The sequence below is a fragment of the Oncorhynchus kisutch genome, linkage group LG3 (genome assembly GCF_002021735.2).
Source record: "Oncorhynchus kisutch isolate 150728-3 linkage group LG3, Okis_V2, whole genome shotgun sequence".
NCBI classification, from domain to species: domain Eukaryota; kingdom Metazoa; phylum Chordata; class Actinopteri; order Salmoniformes; family Salmonidae; genus Oncorhynchus; species Oncorhynchus kisutch.
Window position 1 is genome coordinate 19,566,339 of NC_034176.2, and position 23,067 is coordinate 19,589,405.

General features: G+C 42.6%; 1 protein-coding gene across 3 annotated transcripts in view; it reads left to right on the forward strand.

Moving 5' to 3' along the window:
• The first annotated feature begins 16,070 nt into the window (after positions 1 to 16,070).
• Positions 16,071 to 23,067, forward strand: part of LOC109876907 (cell surface hyaluronidase) — a 47,125-nt gene continuing 40,128 nt past the window's right edge. The window contains exons 1-3 of one of the 3 annotated variants that reach the window (XM_020469253.2): positions 16,071 to 16,285; positions 22,272 to 22,608; positions 22,851 to 22,991. In XM_020469253.2, the coding sequence (XP_020324842.1) occupies positions 22,284 to 22,608; positions 22,851 to 22,991 (466 nt within the window). In that variant the 5' untranslated portion in view covers positions 16,071 to 16,285; positions 22,272 to 22,283. Of the gene's footprint in view, positions 16,286 to 20,408; positions 20,460 to 22,271; positions 22,609 to 22,850; positions 22,992 to 23,067 lie in introns of those variants that run through there. The other 2 variants (XM_020469256.2, XM_031818551.1) reach the window with 2 other exon arrangements.

Sequence of the window (23,067 nt, forward strand, 5' to 3'; positions counted from 1 at the left end):
GTATTTAATTTTTATTTATTTATTTATTTTGCTCCTTTGCACCCCATTATTTTTTTATTTCTACTTTGCACATTCTTCCATCGCAAAACTACCATTCCAGTATTTTACTTGCTATATTGTATTTACTTTGCCATCATGGCCTTTTTTTGCCTTTACCTCCCTTCTCACCTCATTTGCTCACATTGTATATAGACTTGTTTATACTGCATTATTGACTGTATGTTTGTTTTTACTCCATGTGTAACTCTGTGTCGTTTTATCTGTCGAACTGCTTTGCTTTATCTTGGCCAGGTCGCAATTGTAAATGAGAACTTGTTCTCAACTTGCCTACCTGGTTAAATAAAGGTAAAATAAATAAAAAAAAAAAAATATAGAATCCACATAGATCACAATGAGACACAGTTGTAGGTAATACAATGGGCTATTCCATCAAGTCATCTGCCTGACAGCCAATTATATACAGTAGACTTCTAGTGATCGACATTAGCAGCAGTGCACAAGTATAACAATCAAAAGTTGCCTAATAAGTGAAGTGCTCTGTGCATTCTTCGATCTTCTCGTGAACAATGTGTCAATGTACTGACAGAAAGAAAAAACATCATCCTCCTCATCCCTCACCTGCCTACCTCTCCTCTGTCTTCAAAAGGGCAATGGTCATAGGGGTAAAGGAGTGCTTGGGCCTGTTAGTCTTAACAGTGGGGAATCTAAACCAGGAGCCAGACCTGGAACTCATGGTGTAGGGGGGTAGGCATAGTCAGACAGGATGAATTCTGCCTTTCTGTTGTACAGATCAGACAGACTATTCTGCTGGACTCCTGTGATCTTACTGCCCACTTTCACTATTTCTAGCTAGCTATTTTTTACTTTTACACCAAGGTTGCCGTACCAGCAAATAAAATAAAATGTTAAGACAGACTCTATGTACGACTTACAAAAGACTCCTTTCTACCTGGAACTTTGCCAGTTGTCTGAGACAAAAAAAGGCGTTGCTGGCCCTTACACAACATGTCAGTGTTAGACTCAAAGTTATTATCAATAATTTGTGCCAAAATACTTGTAGTTGTCTACAGCGTTTACCTTCTGGCCCTTGATGATAGTGTTCTGAGGGGTAGGGGGTTGACACCTGAAATCAATACACATATAATTGTTTTTTGTCACATTCAGTTGTAAGAATACACTGTCACACCCATGTACAAAATCATTAACAACAGGGCCATGTGCAGTTTCCTTATCATGAAGGAGACTGACTATTACAGAGTGGTCCGCAAACTTCAGGATGTATCTGTTCTCGTTCTGGCTACGACAATCATCAGTGTACAGGATATATTGTAGAGGAATGGCGAGAGGACACACCCCTGGGGTGAGCCTGTTTATGATGATAGCTCCCCTGACAAGCACCCATTCACCGTCCTTCACCCTCTGGGTTCTTCTGTTGGTTAGAAAGTCAAGGATCCAGCCCACTATATGAGTCTACACCAAAATTATTAGTGAGTTTGTTCACTAACAGATGGGGCTGAATGGTATTAAAAGCAGATGAGAAATCAACAAATAACAGCTTGGCATGAGTTTTGGTGCTCTATATGTTTGCATAGAAGATCAAGTAGGGTCTCAAGTAGCATCCTGTACACCCAGCTTAGCCCTATATACAAACTAAAACGGATCAAGATGGTGCTGTGTCTTGTCCAAAAGCCTTCTTAATCAGTTTCTCAAAGGACTTCATTACCAAGGAGGTCAAGATGACTGGTCTGTAGTCATCAAGACTAGACAGACTCACAAGATGACGTGCACCATTGTGTAATAATGCTTTAATCACTTATTGAGCTGATTGTGACAGCTGGTGGTGCATGGCACACTGACTGTGATAGTCGATGCATGGCACACTGACTGTGATAGTCGATGCATGGCACACTGACTGTGATAGTCGGTGCATGGCACACTGATTGTGGTAGTTGGTGGTGCATGGCACACTGACTGTGATAGTCGGTGCATGGCACACTGATTGTGGTAGTTGGTGGTGCATGCCACATTGATTGTGATAGCTGGTGGTGCATGGCACACGGACTGTGATGGCCGGTGCATGGCACACTGATTGTGATAGCTGGTGGTGCACGGCACACTGACTGTGATAGTCAGTGCATGGCATACTGACTGTGATAGTCGGTGCATGGCACACTGATTGTGGTAGTTGGTGGTGCATGCCACATTGATTGTGATAGCTGGTGGTGCATGGCACACGGACTGTGATGGCCGGTGCATGGCACACTGATTGTGATAGCTGGTGGTGCATGGCACACTGACTGTGATAGCCGGTGCATGGCACACTGACTGTGATAGCCGGTGCATGGCACACTGACTTTGATAGCCGGTGCATGGCACACTGACTGTGATAGACAGTGCATGGCACACTGACTGTGATAGCTGGTGGTGCATGGCACACTGACTGTGATAGACAATGCATGGCACATTGACTGTGATAGCCGGTGCATGGCACACTGACTTTGATAGCCGGTGCATGGCACACTGACTGTGATAGACATTGCATGGCACACTGACTGTGATAGACGGTGCATGGCACACTGACTGTGATAGCCGGTGCATGGCACACTGACTTTGATATCCGGTGCATGGCACACTGACTGTGATAGCCGGTGCATGGCACACTGACTGTGATAGCCGGTGCATGGCACACTGACTTTGATAGCCGGTGCATGGCACACTGACTGTGATAGACAGTGCATGCCACACTGATTGTGATTGCTCAATGAAAGCCTATTGTAAAGTAGAGATTTTGTAAGATGGGTGCCACACCTCATAGGGATAGAGTACCACAGTATTAGTCATAATACCCATCAAACCTAGCAGTCAAACAAGGAAATGGTTCCAATTGTTTTTACATCATTAATTTTAGAAACATTTTAAATAAGTTCTGTGTTTCGTGTAGGCTTACCTTGACGTGACGTTTTGATAACCATGTATATCTAATTAGCTGCTTATGTGGCAATCATAAAGTACTGCAAATGACATGATGATTTGAATGAGACTGCCGAATCGAGGCAAAGGTAAGAATCTCTGGATTAACTATCTAATGTTAGCTAAATTTAGTAATTAATAAATTGGCTACATTTCAGAAAAATTGACAATTCTGTGAACCGTCTTATGCAAGTTTTAAATTGACATAATACCTTTTAGCAAAGGTGTCAGCTAGAGATGACGAGCAGGAGCTTGCAGGGATTTGTAGTCTTGCATGATGTTTATTTTGATGCTAATTAGCATTTTCGAATATGAGATGAAATAAGTCAAATATATTGATAAAAGTCTCATTGTCTGAGAGAGATTTATATGGTTATCAAAATGTTATGTCAGGGTAAGCCTACACAAAACACAGCCCTTATTTTAAGTGGTTCTAAAATCCCCTATGGGAAAAATGAATGGTGTAAAAATTATTGGAACCATTTCCCTGTTGACCGCTAGGTTTTATGGGTATTATGACACCACTGTGCAACTCTATGTTGTCTACACTGGGGAGCGTGAAACTTAGCCTGATTGACACATCTGTTCAGCTATTACATTCCACTCCTTGCCACTCCTGTCATTTACCAAAGATTTGGAAAAGACTGGAACCCAGACTACGTGGTGGCAACCATCTTACAAAATAAAGGTTGAATATTTTTTTTTATAAACACATCAAGGAAGGAGCAGTTTTTCCATGAACCTTTATGCATGAGTAAACAGCACACAACTGACAGGAACGACTTCTGGGTTGTTTTCCTGATATGTGGACCCAAAACAAGGGATGGGATGTTCTGATGGTATTTGGTAGTCTGAGAGGGATAGTACATGGAATGTTTTGCATGGCACACTAATTGGGAAAGCTGATGGTGCATGGCACACTGGTTGGGATAGCTGATGGTACATTGCACACTGACTAGGATAGCTGATGGTGCATGGCACACTGATTGGGATAGCTGATGGTGCATGGCACACTGTTTGGGATAGCTGATGGTGCATGGCACACTGTTTGGGATAGCTGATGGTGCATGGCACACTGTTTGGGATAGCTGATGGTACATGGCACACTGTTTGGGATAGCTGATGGTGCATGGCACACTGTTTGGGATAGCTGATGGTGCATGGCACACTGTTTGGGATAGCTGATGGTGCATGGCACACTGTTTCTGATAAAACTCTCCGGCCACCCATGTCATATATTGTTCTCTCTGCTACTGCACAGCAAGCGGTACTGATGCAATCTGGGACCAACAGGACCCTGAACAGCTCCTACCCCCAAGCTATAAGACTGATTGGAAGTTAAGTTACTTAGTTAGTTAAATAGTTAACCAAATAGCTACCCAGACTATCTGCATTGACCCTTTTTGCACTAACATTTTTGACTCTTCACATACACTGCTGCCCACTACTTTTTATTATCTATCGTATTGCCTTGTCACTTCATTCATAGTTACATGTACATACAGTGCCTTGCGAAAGTATTCGGCCCCCATGAACTTTGCGACCTTTTGCCACATTTCAGGCTTCAAACATAAAGATATAAAACTGTATTTTTTTGTGAAGAATCAACAACAAGTGGGACACAATCATGAAGTGGAACGACATTTATTGGATATTTCAAACTTTTTTAACAAATCAAAAACTGAAAAATTGGGCGTGCAAAATTATTCAGCCCCTTTACTTTCAGTGCAGCAAACTCTCTCCAGAAGTTCAGTGAGGATCTCTGAATGATCCAATGTTGACCTAAATGACTAATGATGATAAATACAATCCACCTGTGTGTAATCAAGTCTCCGTATAAATGCACCTGCACTGTGATAGTCTCAGAGGTCCGTTAAAAGCGCAGAGAGCATCATGAAGAACAAGGAACACACCAGGCAGGTCCGAGATACTGTTGTGAAGAAGTTTAAAGCCGGATTTGGATACAAAAAGATTTCCCAAGCTATAAACATCCCAAGGAGCACTGTGCAAGTGATAATATTGAAATGCAAGGAGTATCAGACCACTGCAAATCTACCAAGACCTGGCCGTCCCTCTAAACTTTCAGCTCATACAAGGAGAAGACTGATCAGAGATGCAGCCAAGAGGCCCATGATCACTCTGGATGAACTGCAGAGATCTACAGCTGAGGTGGGAGACTCTGTCCATAGGACAACAATCAGTCGTATATTGCACAAATCTGGCCTTTATGGAAGAGTGGCAAGAAGAAAGCCATTTCTTAAAGATATCCATAAAAAGTGTCGTTTAAAGTTTGCCACAAGCCACCTGGGAGACACACCAAACATGTGGAAGAAGGTGCTCTGGTCAGATGAAACCAAAATTTAACTTTTTGGCAACAATGCAAAACGTTATGTTTGGCGTAAAAGCAACACAGCTCATCACCCTGAACACACCATCCCCACTGTCAAACATGGTGGTGGCAGCATCATGGTTTGGGCCTGCTTTTCTGCAGCAGGGACAGGGAAGATGGTTAAAATTGATGGGAAGATGGATGGAGCCAAATACAGGACCATTCTGGAAGAAAACCTGATGGAGTTTGCAAAAGACCTGAGACTGGGACGGAGATTTGTCTTCCAACAAGACAATGATCCAAAACATAAAGCAAAATCTACAATGGAATGGTTCAAAAATAAACAAATCCAGGTGTTAGAATGGCCAAGTCAAAGTCCAGACCTGAATCCAATCGAGAATCTGTGGAAAGAACTGAAAACTGCTGTTCACAAATGCTCTCCATCCAACCTCACTGAGCTCGAGCTGTTTTGCAAGGAGGAATGGGAAAAAATTTCAGTCTCTCAATGTGCAAAACTGAGACATACCCCAAGCGACTTACAGCTGTAATCGCAGCAAAAGGTGGCGCTACAAAGTATTAACTTAAGGGGGCTGAATAATTTTGCACACCCAATTTTTCAGTTTTTGATTTGTTAAAAAAGTTTGAAATATCCATGATTGTGTCCCACTTGTTGTTGATTCTTCACAAAAAAATACAGTTTTATATCTTTATGTTTGAAGCCTGAAATGTGGCAAAAGGTCGCAAAGTTCAAGGGGGCCGAATACTTTCGAAAGGCACTGTATTTACCTCAATTACCTCATACCCCTGCACATCAACTTATTACTGGTACCCTTTGTATTAAGTTATCATTACTCATTGTGTATTTATTATTACTTTTATTATTACGTGTTATATTTGTTATTTTATTTGTCTATTTTTGCTGCATTGTTAGGAAGGGCACGTAAGTAAGCCTTTCACTGTTGGTCTACACCTGTTGTTTATGAAGAACGTAACAAATATAATCTGATTTGATTTTGATTGTTCCTTGGTGCATGGGACACTGATTGTGATCGCTCAATGAAAGCCTATTGTAGAGTAAGTGTGGTAACATGTTACATCTGCAATAGCTGCAGATGTAATGCATTAGAAGACATCATGAGAACAACCTCCCTTGTAATGCTTTCTAATAATGGGCCTGACTCAGTACCAGTCAATTTTTGTCAGTTGAAATGTTGATACATAGAGAGACATATCATAAGCCTCACCATAAGACATTGAAGGCTCATACATGCTTGTAACAATTTATAAAGCATTATATCTGCAGGCTTGAGGTAAAGCGTTGCCATAAGGGTCAATACAAGAGACTACACCACCCTCTACTGTTGATGTGCACATACTGTATTCACTTGTAAATGAAAAAGGTGTGACTTCAGCAGTGGCGTAAAGTACATAAGTAAAAATACTTGAAAGTACTACTTAAGTAGTTTTTTTGGGTATCTGTTTTTCACTACAATCCTAAAGAAAAATATGTACTTTGTACTCTATACATTTTCCCTGACTCCAAGTACTCGTTACATTTAGAACGCTTAGCAGGACAGGAAAATGGTCTAACTCACACACTTATCAAGAGAACATCCCTGGTCATCCTACTGCCTCTGATCTAGCGGACTCACTAAACACATGCTTCGTTTGTAAATGATGTCTGAGTATTGGTGTGCCCCTGGATATTCATTAGAAAAATAATAATGGTGCCGTCTGGTTTGCTTAATCTAAGGAATGTGAAATGATATACACTTGTACATTTACTTTTGATACTTAAGTATATTTCAGCAATTACATTTACTTTTGATACTTAAGTATATTTCAGCAATTACATTTACTTTTGATACTTAAGAATATTTTAAAAACCAAATGCTTATAGACTTTTACTCAAGTAGGATTTTACTGGTTGACTTTCACTTTTACTTGAGTCCTTTTCTATTAAGGTATCTTTACGTTTGCTCAAGTGGGTACTTTTTCCACCACTGTACTTCAGTAAATAGAAAACTCAACTGTTGTTTGTGTTAAAAACGTTTCTATCCCTTTCCAAGCACTCTACAAAATACCATCAGAACACCCTATTCCTTGTTTTGGGTCTGCATATCAGGACATTTACCCAGGAGTCATTCCTGTCAGTTGTGTGCTGTTGGTAGAGCATGTTGCTTGCAATGACAGGGTTGTGGGTTTGATTCCCATGGTGGACCTGTATGAAAATGTATGCACTCACTGCTGTAAATTGCTCTGGATGAGAGTGTCTGCTGATTGACTAAAATGTACTCTTGCATCAAAGTTAATGCCAAACTGATCCTTCCTGGATGTGTTTAGGCCTACTACCAAATATCATCATCCCATTTCTTGTTTCGGGTGCACAAATCAGGCCCTCGTCAAGAGGTTCAGTTCTCTTGGCGTAAAGGCTTAGGTGTTGGGTTGACAGTTGCTGGACCCGCGTTTGAGTCCTGGTCAGGGCAACCCCCTGAATTCACTAAATTTGTGTTAGAAGTGGGATGGCACTCGTGAGGCAATTGCAGAGGCATGTATACTTGATGTGAGGGACTTGGTATAGAGAAGTGTAGGGACAAGATAGCTCCTGAAGGAAGGGGGTCGTGTAGTGACCTTACCGCAACATCTAGCAACCTTGTCAATGGGGTTGGATCTCTTGGCATAATGGATAAGGTATTGTGTTGACAGTCGGACCTGAATTTGAATCCTGGTCGAGGGGTTACCCCCGAATTTTAATACATTTCAGTATATGATGATAGATGAATAGACTGCATTAGCCTAAGTTGTTTATCTCAAATCTGTCTTCACATTTGGATTAGGGTTGGAAATGAGGCTGCCCTAGGATTAGATTTGGAAATAAAGTTAGGCCTTGGTTTGAGCTCTAATAGCCTAGGGGTTGGAGATGATCAGAGCTAGTGTATGTTTAGTTATGGGTTGAACTGATAAGGCTATGGATAGGGTTTAATATATTGATCTATTCCTCCACTAGACCGTTTAATATTTACCGTTAATTATTTATGAGTTATCACTGACTCCCTGGCCAAGTGCCTGTGCCATGTGCTCTGCCCTCCAATCGCGCTACAGCAGGGAGAAACCCCTGACTGCAGCGTGCAGTTCGGTGCAGGGCTCAATGTGTGTAGAGTCAAACTTCAGGGCTAGGCTAAATGTAGGAGGAGTCAAACGCGTTTAACCCTGAACCCTTAAAGGTCACCCAAGTTTTTATTTCACCTTTATTTAACCAGGTAGGCTAGTTGAGAACAAGTTCTCATTTACAATGGCCAAGATAAAGTTGAGGTAAACGTCGAAAGTATCAACATCAACGAAGCGACTCTTAATCGAGCCTAACCTACATGGATAAAAATATAAACCATGGAAGTAAATGAGACTGTCATTATGCATAATGTACTTTGTAATATTCATGTTATACCAGGGCAGTGGTATGTTTTTATATGACCAACTACCGCACCGATGTTAGCATATTGATCTATTCCTCCACTAGACCGTTTAATATTTACCGTTAATTATTATTATTAATTTGCACCCTTTTTCACGTGAGCTAGCTAAGTAGCAATAGCACCCTTTTGCATGTGAGCTAGCTAATTGCTTACAATGAGGGAATCTTATTTGGACAAATGTGCCTACTTGAGCAGTAAGCCTCAGTTTACATTGATTGATTTTTTTTGTGTTTCTTCAATATATGCCATGTGTTTGGCTGGCTCTAAATGTGTATCGTTGATGCCGACCGCCATTCCTTAAGTTACACATAGTGAGTCTACACAGCCTAGACAAAGTATATACAATCATGAAATTAAATAGCTTATTTTATGCCTTTCTAATTATCATGCCATTTATGTCTATGCTTATTTTCTTTGATGTATAGAGACATGTTATTGTAGAGCGGAAATAAACTAAATGCTGCAGCAGTCATCTTCATCACTGCCCCTTCTGCACATAAGGCTGAACAATATATGGTCAACAACCACATCAAAGGTCAACAACCACATCAAAGGTCAACAACCACATCAAAGGTCATGCTTCAGTGAGGCACAGAGGTACTATTTATTTATTTGTTTATTAAATATATTTGACGTTCACGTTTCTTTGATTTGACCTATTTTTTTCAGTTACATCAGTGTATTTAGTTTCATTATATAACTTGTTACTTTACTGTTATTCCTATTTTTCAGAGTTCACAATCATAAAGTGGCTTCAGTTGTAGAAATGTGACACACTGTGTTTGCTGCAAACAGCCATGTCACTGCTACTTGGATTCCACCAGCATCATTGAACCCCCTGGATCACTTGCCGGTAATTTCTTTAATGATTCACCCATTTCTTATTGTGTTGGCTATTATTTTTGTAATAACGAAGTACTCACGTTTATATTCAACTATTGTTTTCCTTTCCTTAGGAGAATGCAGCAGGTCAGCAGTGGATTCTTATTCCAGTATGGGAACCTGGACATTGGACAATATGTGTAAGTAAATTTAGTTTTGCCTTTGTTTGATTATTGTAAACCGAAGTTGCTCATTGCCGATCTTATTCTTTGCTAGAATTATAATACGTCATAGCTATGTTTCATTAACCACTACCTCTCTTTTAGTATAAATCCTACAACTTTAAAGTCAAGGTTTAAAAGTTGTATGTCAAAAGGTGTCTGTTTCATATTTGAACACATTTAACAGATACTGAGGCCACAAGCTAGGGAGATTTTCTTTCTAGATCTTTCCATGGCACTGGCTGGAGAGATGAAGGTCGCACCCAACCATTCAGGTTTTTAGGGCACCTTGTTTCATCCCATCTGGATAGTGGTAGTTCAGTTTAAGACCACTTATCCATTTATTTATTTATTTTTATTATCTATGGCTCTGTTTTATTTAAAGTAAAATGTAATATGTCAAATATGTATGTACGATACATAATTTCCCATTCGGTGCATTAAACAGATGGAAACAGAACCATAGATAACATTATCAGTTGGGGCAGTTGTCTTTGAACCCATTGTGACCCTCCCCCCCAAAAAATTGGTGTTCGAGCCTCTAGGCTAATTCAGTTCCAACTGTGTTCAAAACTGTTATGCATGCAAAGCTGTTGAATTGTACTTTTTCTTTACTTTCACATACACTGTGTTCACAGAAACATTGCTCTGATCTTGTCCCCTGGACCCTGGAGGACTTTTGGTGTGAATGATGTTCAGGTTGGATATTCCTTTAAATGATTCCACTGAACTGTACCATTTGATTGTCATTCCTGTATTGAAAATGGTACCTTGTTCACACCACAGGATCTACCAAAGCAAGGTTTCTCAAACAACTGTAGGGTGTTTGTTGTGATGGTAAGATGCTATTCAGTATATTATATTAGTCCTATTTTCTGTTATAACATATGAAAAGTTAGTAATATTTCTGTGCTTTCAGCAAGTAAAGCACACTATTGTTATTGCTCATATTTTTTCTTGTTTATTATTCCTGACACTTTTTGGCACCTATTTCCTACAGTTTTTACACTACACAATTCATACATCAAACTCCTGCAGAGTGTCACGTTCTGACCATAGTTCTGTTATTTTATTCTTTGTTTTAGTATGTAGTAAGTAGTATGTTTTAGTATGGTCAGGGCGTGAGTTGGGGTGGGCAGTCTATGTTTGTTTTTTTATGTTGGTTTTTGTGTTCGGCCTAGTATGGTTCTCAATTAGAGGCAGGTGTCGTTAGTTGTCTCGGATTGAGAATCATACTTAGGTAGCCTGGGTTTCACTTTTGGGGTGTGGGTGTTTGGGCCGGTCGGTTTTCGTTTTGTTCACATTGTTTATTGTTTTGTATTTCAGTGTTCAGGTCATTTTGAATAAATCATCATGAACACTTACCACGCTGCGCTTTGGTCTGATCCTTCTTTCACCTCTGAATGCCGTTACAGAAACACCCACCAAGAAAGGACCAAGCAGCGTGGTAACAGGCAGCAGCAGCAGGAGAGGCAGCGATACCTGGAGAGATGGACTTGGGAGGAGATATTAGACGGCAAGGGACCCTGGGCACAGCCAGGTGAATATCGCCGCCCCAAGGCAGAGCTGGAGGCAGCGAAAGCCGAGAGGCGGCATTATGAGGAGCTAGCTCGGCAGCACGGCTGGAAGCCCGAGAGGCAGCCCCGGGGAGTGTGGCGAGTTCAGGTAGGATACCTGCGCCAACTTCCCGTGCTTCCCGGAGAGCGAGAGAGACCGGGCAGGCACCATGTTATGCGGTGGAGCACACGGTGTCCCCGGTGCGTGTGCATAGCCCGGTGCGGTACATTCCAGCTCCTCGTATCGGCCGGGCTAGAGTGGGCATCGAGCCAGGTGCCATGAAGCCGGCTCTACGCATCTGGTCTCCAGTGCATCTCCTCGGGCCGACGTACATGGCACCAGCCTTACGCATGGTGTCCCCGGTTCGCCAGCACAGCCCAGTGCGGGCTATTCCACCTCGCCGCACTGGCCTGGCTACGGGAAGCATTCAACCAGGTAAGGTTGGGCAGGCTCGGTGCTCAAGAGCTCCAGTGCGCCTGCACGGACCGGTCTATCCGGTGCCACCTCCACGCACCGGTCCTCCGGTGGCAGCCCCCCGCACCAGGCTGTCTCTTTGTCTTCTCCCTACAGGTGCTCCCTCCTGTCCAGCGCTGCCAGAGCCTTCCTCCTGCCCAGCGCTGTCAGAGTCTCCCGTCTATCCTGAGCCGCCGGAGTCTCCCGTTTGTCCTGAGCCGCCAGAGTCTCCCGTCTGTCCTGAGCCGCCGGATCCGCCAGCCAGCCAGGAGCCACCGGAGCCGTCCTTCACTCCGGCGCCGCCGGAGTCTCCCGCCCGTCCGGCGCTGCGGGAGTCTCCCGTCCATTCGGGACCCGTGGCGAGGGTCGTCCCTCATAAGAGGGCAAGGGGGCGGTTGAGGAGGCGGACAAAAACTGTGGTGAAGTGGGGTCCACATCCCGCGCCAGAGCCGCCACCGCGGACAGACGCCCACCCAGACCATCCCCTATAGGTTCAGGTTTTGCGGCTGGAGTCCGCACCTTTGGGAGGGGTACTGTCACATTCTGACCATAGTTCTGTTATTTTATTCTTTGTTTTAGTATGGTTAGGGTGTGAGTTGGGGTGGGCAGTCTGTTTGTTTTTCTATGTTGGTTTTTGTGTTCGGCCTAGTATGGTTCTCAATCAGAGGCAGGGGTCGTTAGTTGTCTCTGATTGAGAATCATACTTAGGTAGCCTGGGTTTCACTTTTGGGGTGTGGGTGTTTGTTTCCGTGTGAGTGTTTGGGCCACACGGTACTGTTTCGGTTTTTGTTTTGTTCACATCGTTTATTGTTTTGTATTTCAATGTTCAGGTCGTTTTGAATAAATCATCATGAACACTTACCACGTTGCGCTTTGGTCCGATCCTTCTTCCACCTCTGGATGCCATTACACAGAGCTGGATGCTGATGTGACATGCTGTGACTTCTTGGGGGGGGGGGGGGTGTCTTCTACATCCTGAAATATATTCCTGGAGGGGGTATTATTATTTACTATTATCATCATTATTGTTATCATGACTTTCAAACTTAACAACCTACTCTTTCTTAACTTACACTACACTGTGTACATTGCAATGTAAGCACAGTGTGATTTCACTGAGGTATGTATAAATTATGAATTTCTCATCACTAGTGGATATGTTTTTTGGGATAACCATTCGATTGTGTGATTTTCTTTTTCAAAGGAAAACATGCAGCAAATTAGGCAACGGGGGTGCCTAGTTCTCCTGCAGAACGTTGTAAGTCGTAAGTCTTGAACATTATAAAAACGTTTCATTTGCATCCTTAAAATCTCTTTCACTGCAGCCAGACTGACCTGAATATATTTTCATATCGAATGCATGTAATATATGTCATTCACTCACTACAGTCTGAAGAAGAGAGGTTGAAAGATCGAAAACGACAGCGAAAACAAACCGCTCTACAGGTAGGAGGTGTCATGATGAGTGGTATAGTCTTAAACCAATGTTTAAAGACTTAAACCCCCCCCTCATATGATGAGTGGTATAGTCTTAAACCAATGTTTAAAGACTTCAACCCCGGCCCTCTCCAATATATTTCAGGATGATGTAGAAGATATCCCCCCCCTCCAAGAAGTCACAGCATGTCACCTCAGCATCCAGCTCTGCAGGATCAGGTACTACGTAATAAGGCTATTAGCTAAATTAACGTGCATTCTTGTACACACATCCCAAGAGGTTCCCTTACATTACTTAATGACCACAATCTGTTTTCTTTCTTTCTTTACAGAAAACGTTTGACCTCTGTCATTGCCAACAAAGGGTATATAACAAAGTATTGAGATAAACTTTTGTTATTGACCAAATACTTATTTTCCACCATAATTTGCAAATAAATTCATTAAAAATCCTACAATGTGATTTTCTGGATTTGTTTTCTCATTTTGTCTGTCATAGTTGAAGTGTACCTATGATGAAAATTACAGGCCTCTCTCATTTTTTTAAGTGGGAGAACTTGCACAATTGGTGGCTGACAAAATAATTTTTTGCCCCACTGTATATGCTCAATGAAATAATATAATTACAAACATTTATCAACACAATTTTAACAGCACATGACATAAATAAGTCTGTTCACTGCAACAATATTTATTTTATTTAACCTTTATTTAACTAGGCAAGTCAGTTAAGAACATTCTTATTTACAATGACAGCCCACCAAAAGGCCTCCTACGGGGATGGGGGCCTGGGATTAAAATAAATAAATAAATTCAATATAAATATAGGACAAAACACACATCACAACAATAGAGACAACACTACATAAAGAGAGACCTAAGACAACAACATAGCAAGGCAGCAACACATGACAACACAGCATGGTAGCAATACAACATGGTAGCAGCACAAAACATGGTACACACATTATTGGGCACAGACAACAGCACTAAGGTCGAGAAGGTAGAGACAGCAATACATCACACAAAGCAGCCACAACTGTCAGTAAGTGTCCATGATTGTGTCTTTGAATGAAGAGATTGAGATAAAACTGTCCAGTTTGAGTGTTTGTTGCAGCTCGTTCCAGTCACTAGCTGCAGCAAACTGAAAAGAGGAGCTTTGGGGACCTTTAACAGAATGTGACTGGCAGAACAGGTGTTGTATGTGGAGGATGAGGGCTGCAGTATATATCTCAGATAGGGGTGAGTGAGGCCTAAGAGGGTTTTATAAATAAGCATCAATCAGTGGGTCTTGCGTATACAGAGATGACCAGTTTACAGAGGAGTATAGAGTGCATTGATGTGTCCTATAAGGAGCATTGGTGGCAAATCTGATGGCCGAATGGTAATGAACATCTAGACGCTCGAGAGCACCCTTACCTGCCGATCTATAAATTATGTCTCCGTAATCTAGCATGGGTAGGATGGTCATCTGAATCAGGGTTAGTTTGGCAGCTGGGGTGAAAGAGGAGTTTAGATTTAACTTAAGCCTGCAGCTTTGATATGTGAGAGAAGGACAGTGCACCGTCTAGCCATACTCCCAGGTACTTGTATAAGGTGACTACCTCAAGCTCTAAACCATCAGAGGTTGTAATAACACCTGTGGAAAGAGGGGCATTCTTCTTACCAAACCACATGATCTTTGTTGTGGAGGTGTTCAGAACAAGGTTAAGGGTAGAGAAAGCTCATTGGACACCGAGAAAGCTTTGTTGTAGAGCATTTAACACAAAATCCGTGGAGGGGCCAGCTGAGTATAAGACTGTATCATCTACATATAAATGGATAAGAGAGCTTCCTACTGCCTGAGCTATGTTGTTGATGTAAATTGAGAAGAGCGTGGGGCCTAGGATTGAGCCTTAGGGTACTTTCCTGGTGACAGGCAGTGGTTGAGACTGCAGATTTTCTGACTTTATACACTGCACTCTTTGAGAGAGGTAGTTAGCAAACCAGGCCGAAGACCCCTCAGAGACACCAATACTCCTTAGCCGGCCCACAAGAATGGAATAGTCTACCGTATCAAAAGCTTTGGCCAAGTCAATTAAAATAGCAGCACAATATTGCTTAGAATCAAGGGCAATGGTGACATCATTGAGGACCTTTAAGGTTGCAGTGACACATCCATAACCTGAACGGATACCAGATTGCAAACCCGAGAGAATACTATAGACATCAAGAAAACCAGTCAGTTGATTATTGACAAGTTTTTCCAACACTTTTGATAAACAGGGCAAAATAGAAATAGGCCTATCTATAAGAGTTAGGATCAGCTTGATCTCCCCTTTAAATAAAGGATGAATTGTGGCTGCCTTCCAAGCAATGGGAACCTCCCCAGAGACAGGTTAAAAAGGTTGGAGATAGGCTTGGTGACGATAGGGGCAGCAACCTTAAAGAAGAAAGGGTTCTAAACCATCTGACCCAGATGGTTTTTTGGGGTCAAATATCAGTTGCTTGTCTCAAATATAACATGAAGCAAAAACACATGTGCTGGTACCACTTTATATAATATCTCTTATGGTCTTCAAAAATGAAATATGTTTGTATTCAACATGTGCCTTGCACAAACGTGTGTGTTTGTATTCAGTGTGTGTATTCAGTTGTATTCAGACTGTCAAACCTCAGATGAACCCCCCAAAACAGTGGGCGTGGTCAAACGTGAGCCCCCACATTGAGCTCCGCCCCGAACTGCACACTGCAGTCAGGGATACTTGACAGCAGGTGGCGGAGGCAGTGGGAGTCAACTCAAGCCCCTCCCATGAGCCCGTACTCTCCGCTCACTTCCTCTCCAAACCGCGCCTGGGACGGGGGCTGGCAGTCTACAGCCCCGAAAGAAAACACAATGTAAAAGTATAAAAAGAACACACAACGCAAACTGTATTTTTCTAAGTATTCGTTCCATGACTTCCGTCAGTCAACGCATCGTAACAACGCTTGCTGTTTGGAAGAGAGCGAATGGCCAGTGAAGGCACAGAGTAATCCCGTGAAAGGTAGGAGACCTCACATTGTTCGGATGGTACCACTATCAGCCCTGGCTATTGATAGAATATTTCCTATAAGTATTTAGCAAACGGTCTGTAGTGTGGCCTAGCTGCTGTGTGATTTAACAAAATAATGTGATTATTGTATGGTAAAAAGAGGTGCTTGGTGCTGTCTTGCTTCTTTGTTGTTGTTGTACCCAAACTCATGTTGTTGAAAAGTTACATGTTGTTCTATATAAAGTCCCACAGTGTGCCAGTAAAGCAGTGTTTAATATTGAAATGTGACCAAAATCCATCCCTACATCTTTCATGCTACTCAACTATTTCACTGTATTTCACTATACTTGGTTGCAGAGGTGTATGATTATGTTAAGGGAATAATGGTTACAAGTTTAACTTTATAAAGATCTTGGGTTGAAACATTGTTGCAATAATATATGTGGTACTGTGCTATGAGTGATAGTTTGTAGGACTTTCCATTTCAGATATTTTATTATTATGTTTACCTCAAAGTTGTACAGTGTTAATGTGATTGTAATAGGCTAACTGGCTAGCTAATTAACTGATGTGGTTAAAGCTTTATTCAGGTTTTGGGACGCTGTTCAATGGTAATTTAAATTCTTAATTGAAACCTATTGATTCTTGAATAATTTATAAATGCCTCATGAGCTTAGCATGTCTGTCATTAACATAACCTAAAATATGAGGTTTTATTACTCATTGTTTACAAACAACAAAATAGGTTTAAAACGATCTGTTAAATGTCATGGACTGTCAGTCCTTGCATATAGAGTGATGTCTATTAATTGTAAGAGGGGTTACAGTTCCTTAACCCCATCCCTCAGCTATATCCCAAACACGTGCCCTGTTATATTTGTAATTTTTATCACAGACTCAAGCTTTAATTGTGAGGTTTACCAGCTTCAATGTAAGGACTGAAAGGCTGAGTCATTATTCCAAAGAGAAGCAGGCTCCTCTAGTCTTGGTGCTGCTCAGAACACAAACTGTGCACCTCAGCTAAACCAGCATGGTTACAAGGGCAGAACAGTGACACAGAGCGATAGGCCTACCTGTGCTGACCTCAGACGATCACTCGACTCTCTCTGTACCTGAGTTGGGTGGGTCACATCTGTGGCCATACTTAGAGGGTGGTCTGTCGGAAGAATTTCTGATAAAAGGAAAGCATTGATTGTATGAAGCATATATTTGGCGCGTTCGGAAAGTATTCAGACCCCTTGACTTTTTCCACATTTTGTTTTACATTACAGCCTTATTCTAAAATTGATTAAATTGTTTCCTCCCCTCATCAATCTACACACAATACCCAATAATGACAAAGCAAAAACTGTTTATTTTTCTAAGTTTATTCAAAATAAAAATGAAATATCACATTTACATAAGTATTCAGACCCTTTACTCAGTACTTTGTTGAAGCACCTTTGGCAGCGATTACAGCCTCGAGTCTTCTTGGGTATGACGCTACAAGCTTGACACACCTGTATTTGTGGAGTTTCTCCCATTCTTCTCTGCAGATCCTCTCAAGCTCTGTCAGGTTGGATGGGGAGCTTTGCTGTACAGCTGTTTTCAGGTCTCTCCAGAGCTGTTCGATCAGGTTCAAGTCCAGGATCTGGCTGGGCCACTCAAGGACATTCAGAGACTTGTCCCGAAGCCTCTCTTGCATTGTCTTGGCTGTGTGCTTAAGGTTGTTGTCCTGTTGGAAGGTGAAACTTCGCCCAGTCTGAGGTCCTGAGCAGGTTTTCATCAAGGATCTCTGTACTTTGCTCTGTTCATCTTTCCCTTGATCCTGACTAGTCTCCCAGTCCCTGCCGCTGAAAAACATCGCCACAGCATGATGCTGCCACCACCATGCTTCACCATAGGGATATCCTCAGGTTTCCTCCAGATGTGACTCTTGGTATTCAGGCCAAAGAGTTAAATCTTTATTTCATCAGACCAGAGAATCTTGTTTCTCATGGTCTGAAAGTCCTTTAGATGCCTTTTAGCAAACTCCAAGTGGGATAGTCATGTGCCTTTTACTGAGGAGTGGCATCCGTCTGGCCACTCTACCATAAAGGCCTGATTGGTGGAGTGCTGCAAAGATGGTTGTCCTACTGGAAGGTTCTCCCATCAACACAGAGGAACTTTGGAGCTCTGTCAGAGTGAACATCGGGTTCTTGGTCACCTCCCTGACCAAGGCCCTTTTCCCCCGATTGCTCAGTTTGGCCGGGTGGCTAGCTCTAGGAAGAGTCTGTGTGGTTCTAAACGTCTTCCATTTAAGAATGATGGAGGCCACTGTGTTCTTGGGGACCTTCAATGTTGCAGAACTGTTTTGGCACCCTTCCCCAGATTTCTGCCTCAACACAATCCTGTTTCTGAGCTCTATGGACAATGCCTTCACCCACATGGCTTGGTTTTTGCTCTGACATGCACTGTCAACTGTGGGACCTTATATAGACATGTGTGTGCCTTTCCAAATCATGTCCAATCAATTGAATTTACCACAGGTGGACTCCAATCAAGTTGTAGTAACATCTCAAGGATGATCAGTGGAAACAGGATGTACTTGAGCTCAGTTTTGAGTCTCATAGCAAAGGGTCTGAAGACTTATATAAATAAGGTATTTCTGTTTTTTTATTTTGAATACATTTGCTAAAATTTCTAAAACCAGTTTTCGCTTTGTCATTATGCGGTATTGTGTGGATTGATGAGGAACGTTTTTTATTTAATACAGTTTAGAATAAGGCTTAAATGTAACAAAATGTGGAAAAGTCAAGGGGTCTTAATACTTTCCGAATTAACTGAACATGTAGAGTTAATATGTTCCTCTCATTGAAAGAAGACAGTTGGATGCTCATGCATGGGACTGGTGCTGACATGGCTGTGTCAGGGATGTGAAAAAGGGAGTTTTGGAGAGGAATGCCACAGACTCGTTTTTAGCAGTGTAATGTCCTCTCTATGTGTGTGCGTGTGTGTGTGCGTGTGTGTGTATGTTTGTGTGTGTGTGCGTGTGTGTGTGTATGTTTGTGCGTGTGTGTGTATGTAGGTTTGTGCGTGTGGGGGCATTTTCCTCTAGCACTCTAATTGGTGCCATCTGTCTGCTATTTTAACATGGCTTCAGAATGTAGAAATCCATTGAAAATCTCCTTCATTACTCTGGACAAAGGCAGACAAGGTCACTCCCTCTAAATAAACAACCCCAGGGGATTGTCCTGGATGGACAGATTCATTGTCAATTTCAGATAAACCCCCCACAGTTTACCTGGGGTAAACAGTAAATGCTTGCTGGCTCATTGCCTTGTTTCCCTGAGTTTAAGACCCCATTATCTATCCACTTTCTCTCTCTCTCTCTCTCTCGCTCTCTCGCTCTCTCAATTCAATTCAAGGGGCTTTATTGGCATGGGAAACATATGTTAACATTGCCAAAGCAAGTGAAGTAGATAATATACGAAAGTGAAATAAACAATAAAAATGAACAGTAAACATTACACTCACAGAAGTTCCAAAATAATCAAGACATTACAAATCTCGTATTATGTATATATACAGTGTTGTAACGATGTGCAAATGGTTAAAGTACAAAAGGGAAAATAAATCAAAATAAATATGGGTTGTATTTACAATGGTGTTTGTTCTTAACTGGTTGCCCTTTTCTTGTGGCAACAGGTCACAAATCTTGCTGCTGTGATGGCACAATGTGGTATTTTACCCAGTAGATATGGGAGTTCATCAAAGAGTTTGTTTTCGAATTCTTTGTGGATCTGTGTAATCTGAGGGAAATATGTGTCTCTAATATGGTCATACATTTGGCAGGAGGTTAGGAAGTGCAGCTCAGTTTCCACCTCATTTTGCGGTCAGTGTGCACATAGCCTGTCTTCTCTTGAGAGCCAGGTCTGCCTATGGCTGCCTTTCTCAATAGCAAGGCTATGCTCACTGAGTCTGTACATAGTCAAAGCTTTCCTTAAGTTTGGGTCAGTCATAGTGGTAAGGTATTCTGCCACTGTGTACTCTCTGTTTCGGGCCAAATAGCATTCTAGTTTGCTCTGTTTTTTTGTTAATCCTTTCCAATGTGTCAAGTAATTATCTTTTTTGTTTTCTCATGATTTGGTTGGGTCTTGTAACGGATCTCGTCCTCCTCTTCTGAGGAGGAGTAGCGAAAAGGATTGGAGGACCAATTTGCAGCGTGGTAAGTGTTCATGATTTAATGAATCAAACTGAACACTGAAATACAAAAACAATAAAGTGAACGAACGAAAACCGAAACAGTCCTGTCTGGCGACATACACAAAGACAGAAAATAAACACCCACGAAAAACAGGTGGAAAAAGGCTTCCTAAGTATGATTCTCAATCAGAGACAACTAACGATACCTGCCTCTGATTGAGAACCATACTAGGCCGAACACAGAAACCAACATAGAAAAACAAACAGACTGCCCACCCCAACTCACACCCTGACCATACTAAAACCAAGACAAAACAAAGGAACTAAGGTCAGAACGTGACAGGTCTAATTGTGTTGCTGCCCTGGGGCTCTGTGGGGTCTGTTTGTGTTTGTTCTGTTCACTGAGCCACAGGACCAGCTTGCTTAGGGGACTCTTCTCCAGGTTAATCTCTCTGTATGTGATGGCTTTGTTATGGAAGGTTTGGGAATCGCTTCCTTTTAGGTGGTTGTAGAATTTAACAGCTTTTTTCTAGATTTTGATAATTAGCGGGTATTGGCCTAATTCTGCTCCTCATGCATTATTTGGTGTTTTATGTTGGACACAGAGGATATATTTTTACAGAATTCTGCATGCAGAGTCTCATTTTGTTTTTTTCTCCCTTTTGTGAATTCTTGGTTGGCGGTGCAGAGACTGCTGTACCGTATTGATGTCGGCTGGAGGGAACCAGCATGCACTCTGTTGAGGAGAGCTGGCAGATTAGGGTTGGACCGGCAGCTATTCCTCATGAAGCTGGAGGGAACCAGCATGCACTCTGCTGAGGAGAGCTGGCAGATTAGGGTTGGACCGGCAGCTATTCCTCATGAAGCTGGAGGGAACCAGCATGCACTCTGCTGAGGAGAGCTGGCAGATTAGGGTTGGACCGGCAGCTATTCCTCATGAAGCTGGAGGGAACCAGCATGCACACTGCTGAGGAGAGCTGGCAGATTAGGGTTGGACCGGCAGCTATTCCTCATGAAGCTGCTGAGGCTGAGTACAGCAGGTTTCTCAGACTTTTACTCTGCAGTGCTGAGGCCCTGGCAGCTGCAGTGCTGAGGGTCTGGCAGCTCTCTCTCTTTGAGATCGGTTCAGTCAGCCACCCTGCAGAGGCAACAGATGGCAGCGGGTTTACTTAGGCTGGGTGACCTGCGACTGCTTGGAGAGGAGGGGTGGAAATCCGGGCAGGGGTGTCCTTTCTGTGTTATGAGAGAAACTGTGATTCATGTGTTTTCTGTGTGCACCAGGTTAATGCCAATAATGTCTCTGTTGGAATGTCTGTGTGAGAGGTTGGGAGTGGTTTTTACTGTTGGGATGTTTATAATGGGGTAGAGGTATTCAAATAAGGAGAAGGCTAAATGTGTTTTGTTGAATTTTCTGTTTGCTCAGGCAAAGTTGGCTATTTGGCTAACAAGGAGGAACAGGGTCAAAGGTGGGGGGATAACAGACCCTCTGCACACCTTAGGGTAGAATTTAAGTTCTATAAAATGTTAAAAAGTGAGGAGATGTTTCAGGAGATATGGTGTGTTGGGGGGGTTGTCTGTATAGCTGGGGAAGATGTTTTGGATATACGGTTGTAGAAGTGGTGAGGTTATTGTGATGTGTGGTGGTGTTTTGTATCGTGGGGTCGAGGGCAAGGTGAGTATGGTACATGTATGCAGTACAGGTTATATTTTGGTGTTTTATTTTAAGGGGACGTTTAATGAAATGAGAATGTTTCATTAAAGAAAACCAAAAAGTTTCTCGTTCTCTCTCTCTCTCTCTCTCTCTCTCTCTCTCTCTCTCTCTCTCTGTCGGTAGCAGACAGATACCATGCAGATGAGTGATGGCCCCAGTCGCGTCCCCGTCTTTGTGGCCCCGCCCAACGGTAACCTCCGGTCGCCAGGATGCGTCTCCGGCAGGGTCATACCTGTCCGCTCCCCACCTCCGGCCAAGGCCCCACCCCCTCCCCCTCTGAAGCTCATTGGCCCACCTCCTGAGTGCCGGGCAACCTTTAACCTATCAGAGGAGGGCCAGCACCGGGAGCGTGCTCAGGTTCTGAGGAAGAACACCTTCATCTGCTTTAGTGTCTCCCTGGGGGCCTTTTTCCTCTTGCTCATCCTCATCCTCAGCCTCACCAGTGGAGACGTGTTGGACGGTGAGTGTGTGTTTGTGTGACTATAAGGATGTTATGAGCTGTTAATACAGACTTGGCTAAGTTACTTAGGCCCATTGCTCCACCATACTCTTAAGTTATTGACTATAGTTTTCTGTAGTTTTTTTACTATAGTTTTCTATCAGTTTTCTATTACCTGTTTTACTCTGACTCAGAGCTTCTCAATCTATGTGCTGTGTCAGTGATGTGATGTTGTCTTTGATTGGTCCTGTCTGTGTGCACAGAGAACTGTCCAGACCACAGCCCCTCCCTGAGCAGCTGGAACCCAGGTCACAACCCAGAGAAGGCCATGGTCGTCCGAGGGGGAGATCTGTTTCGATTGGACTCTTCTGCTACCTTCTACTCCCTAACCATCCAATCAGGAGGTAGGTTAGGTCCTCTCTCTGATCTGAACACATTTCCACCCCAGAAGTAAATAGAGACAGAGCATGCAGTATTGGG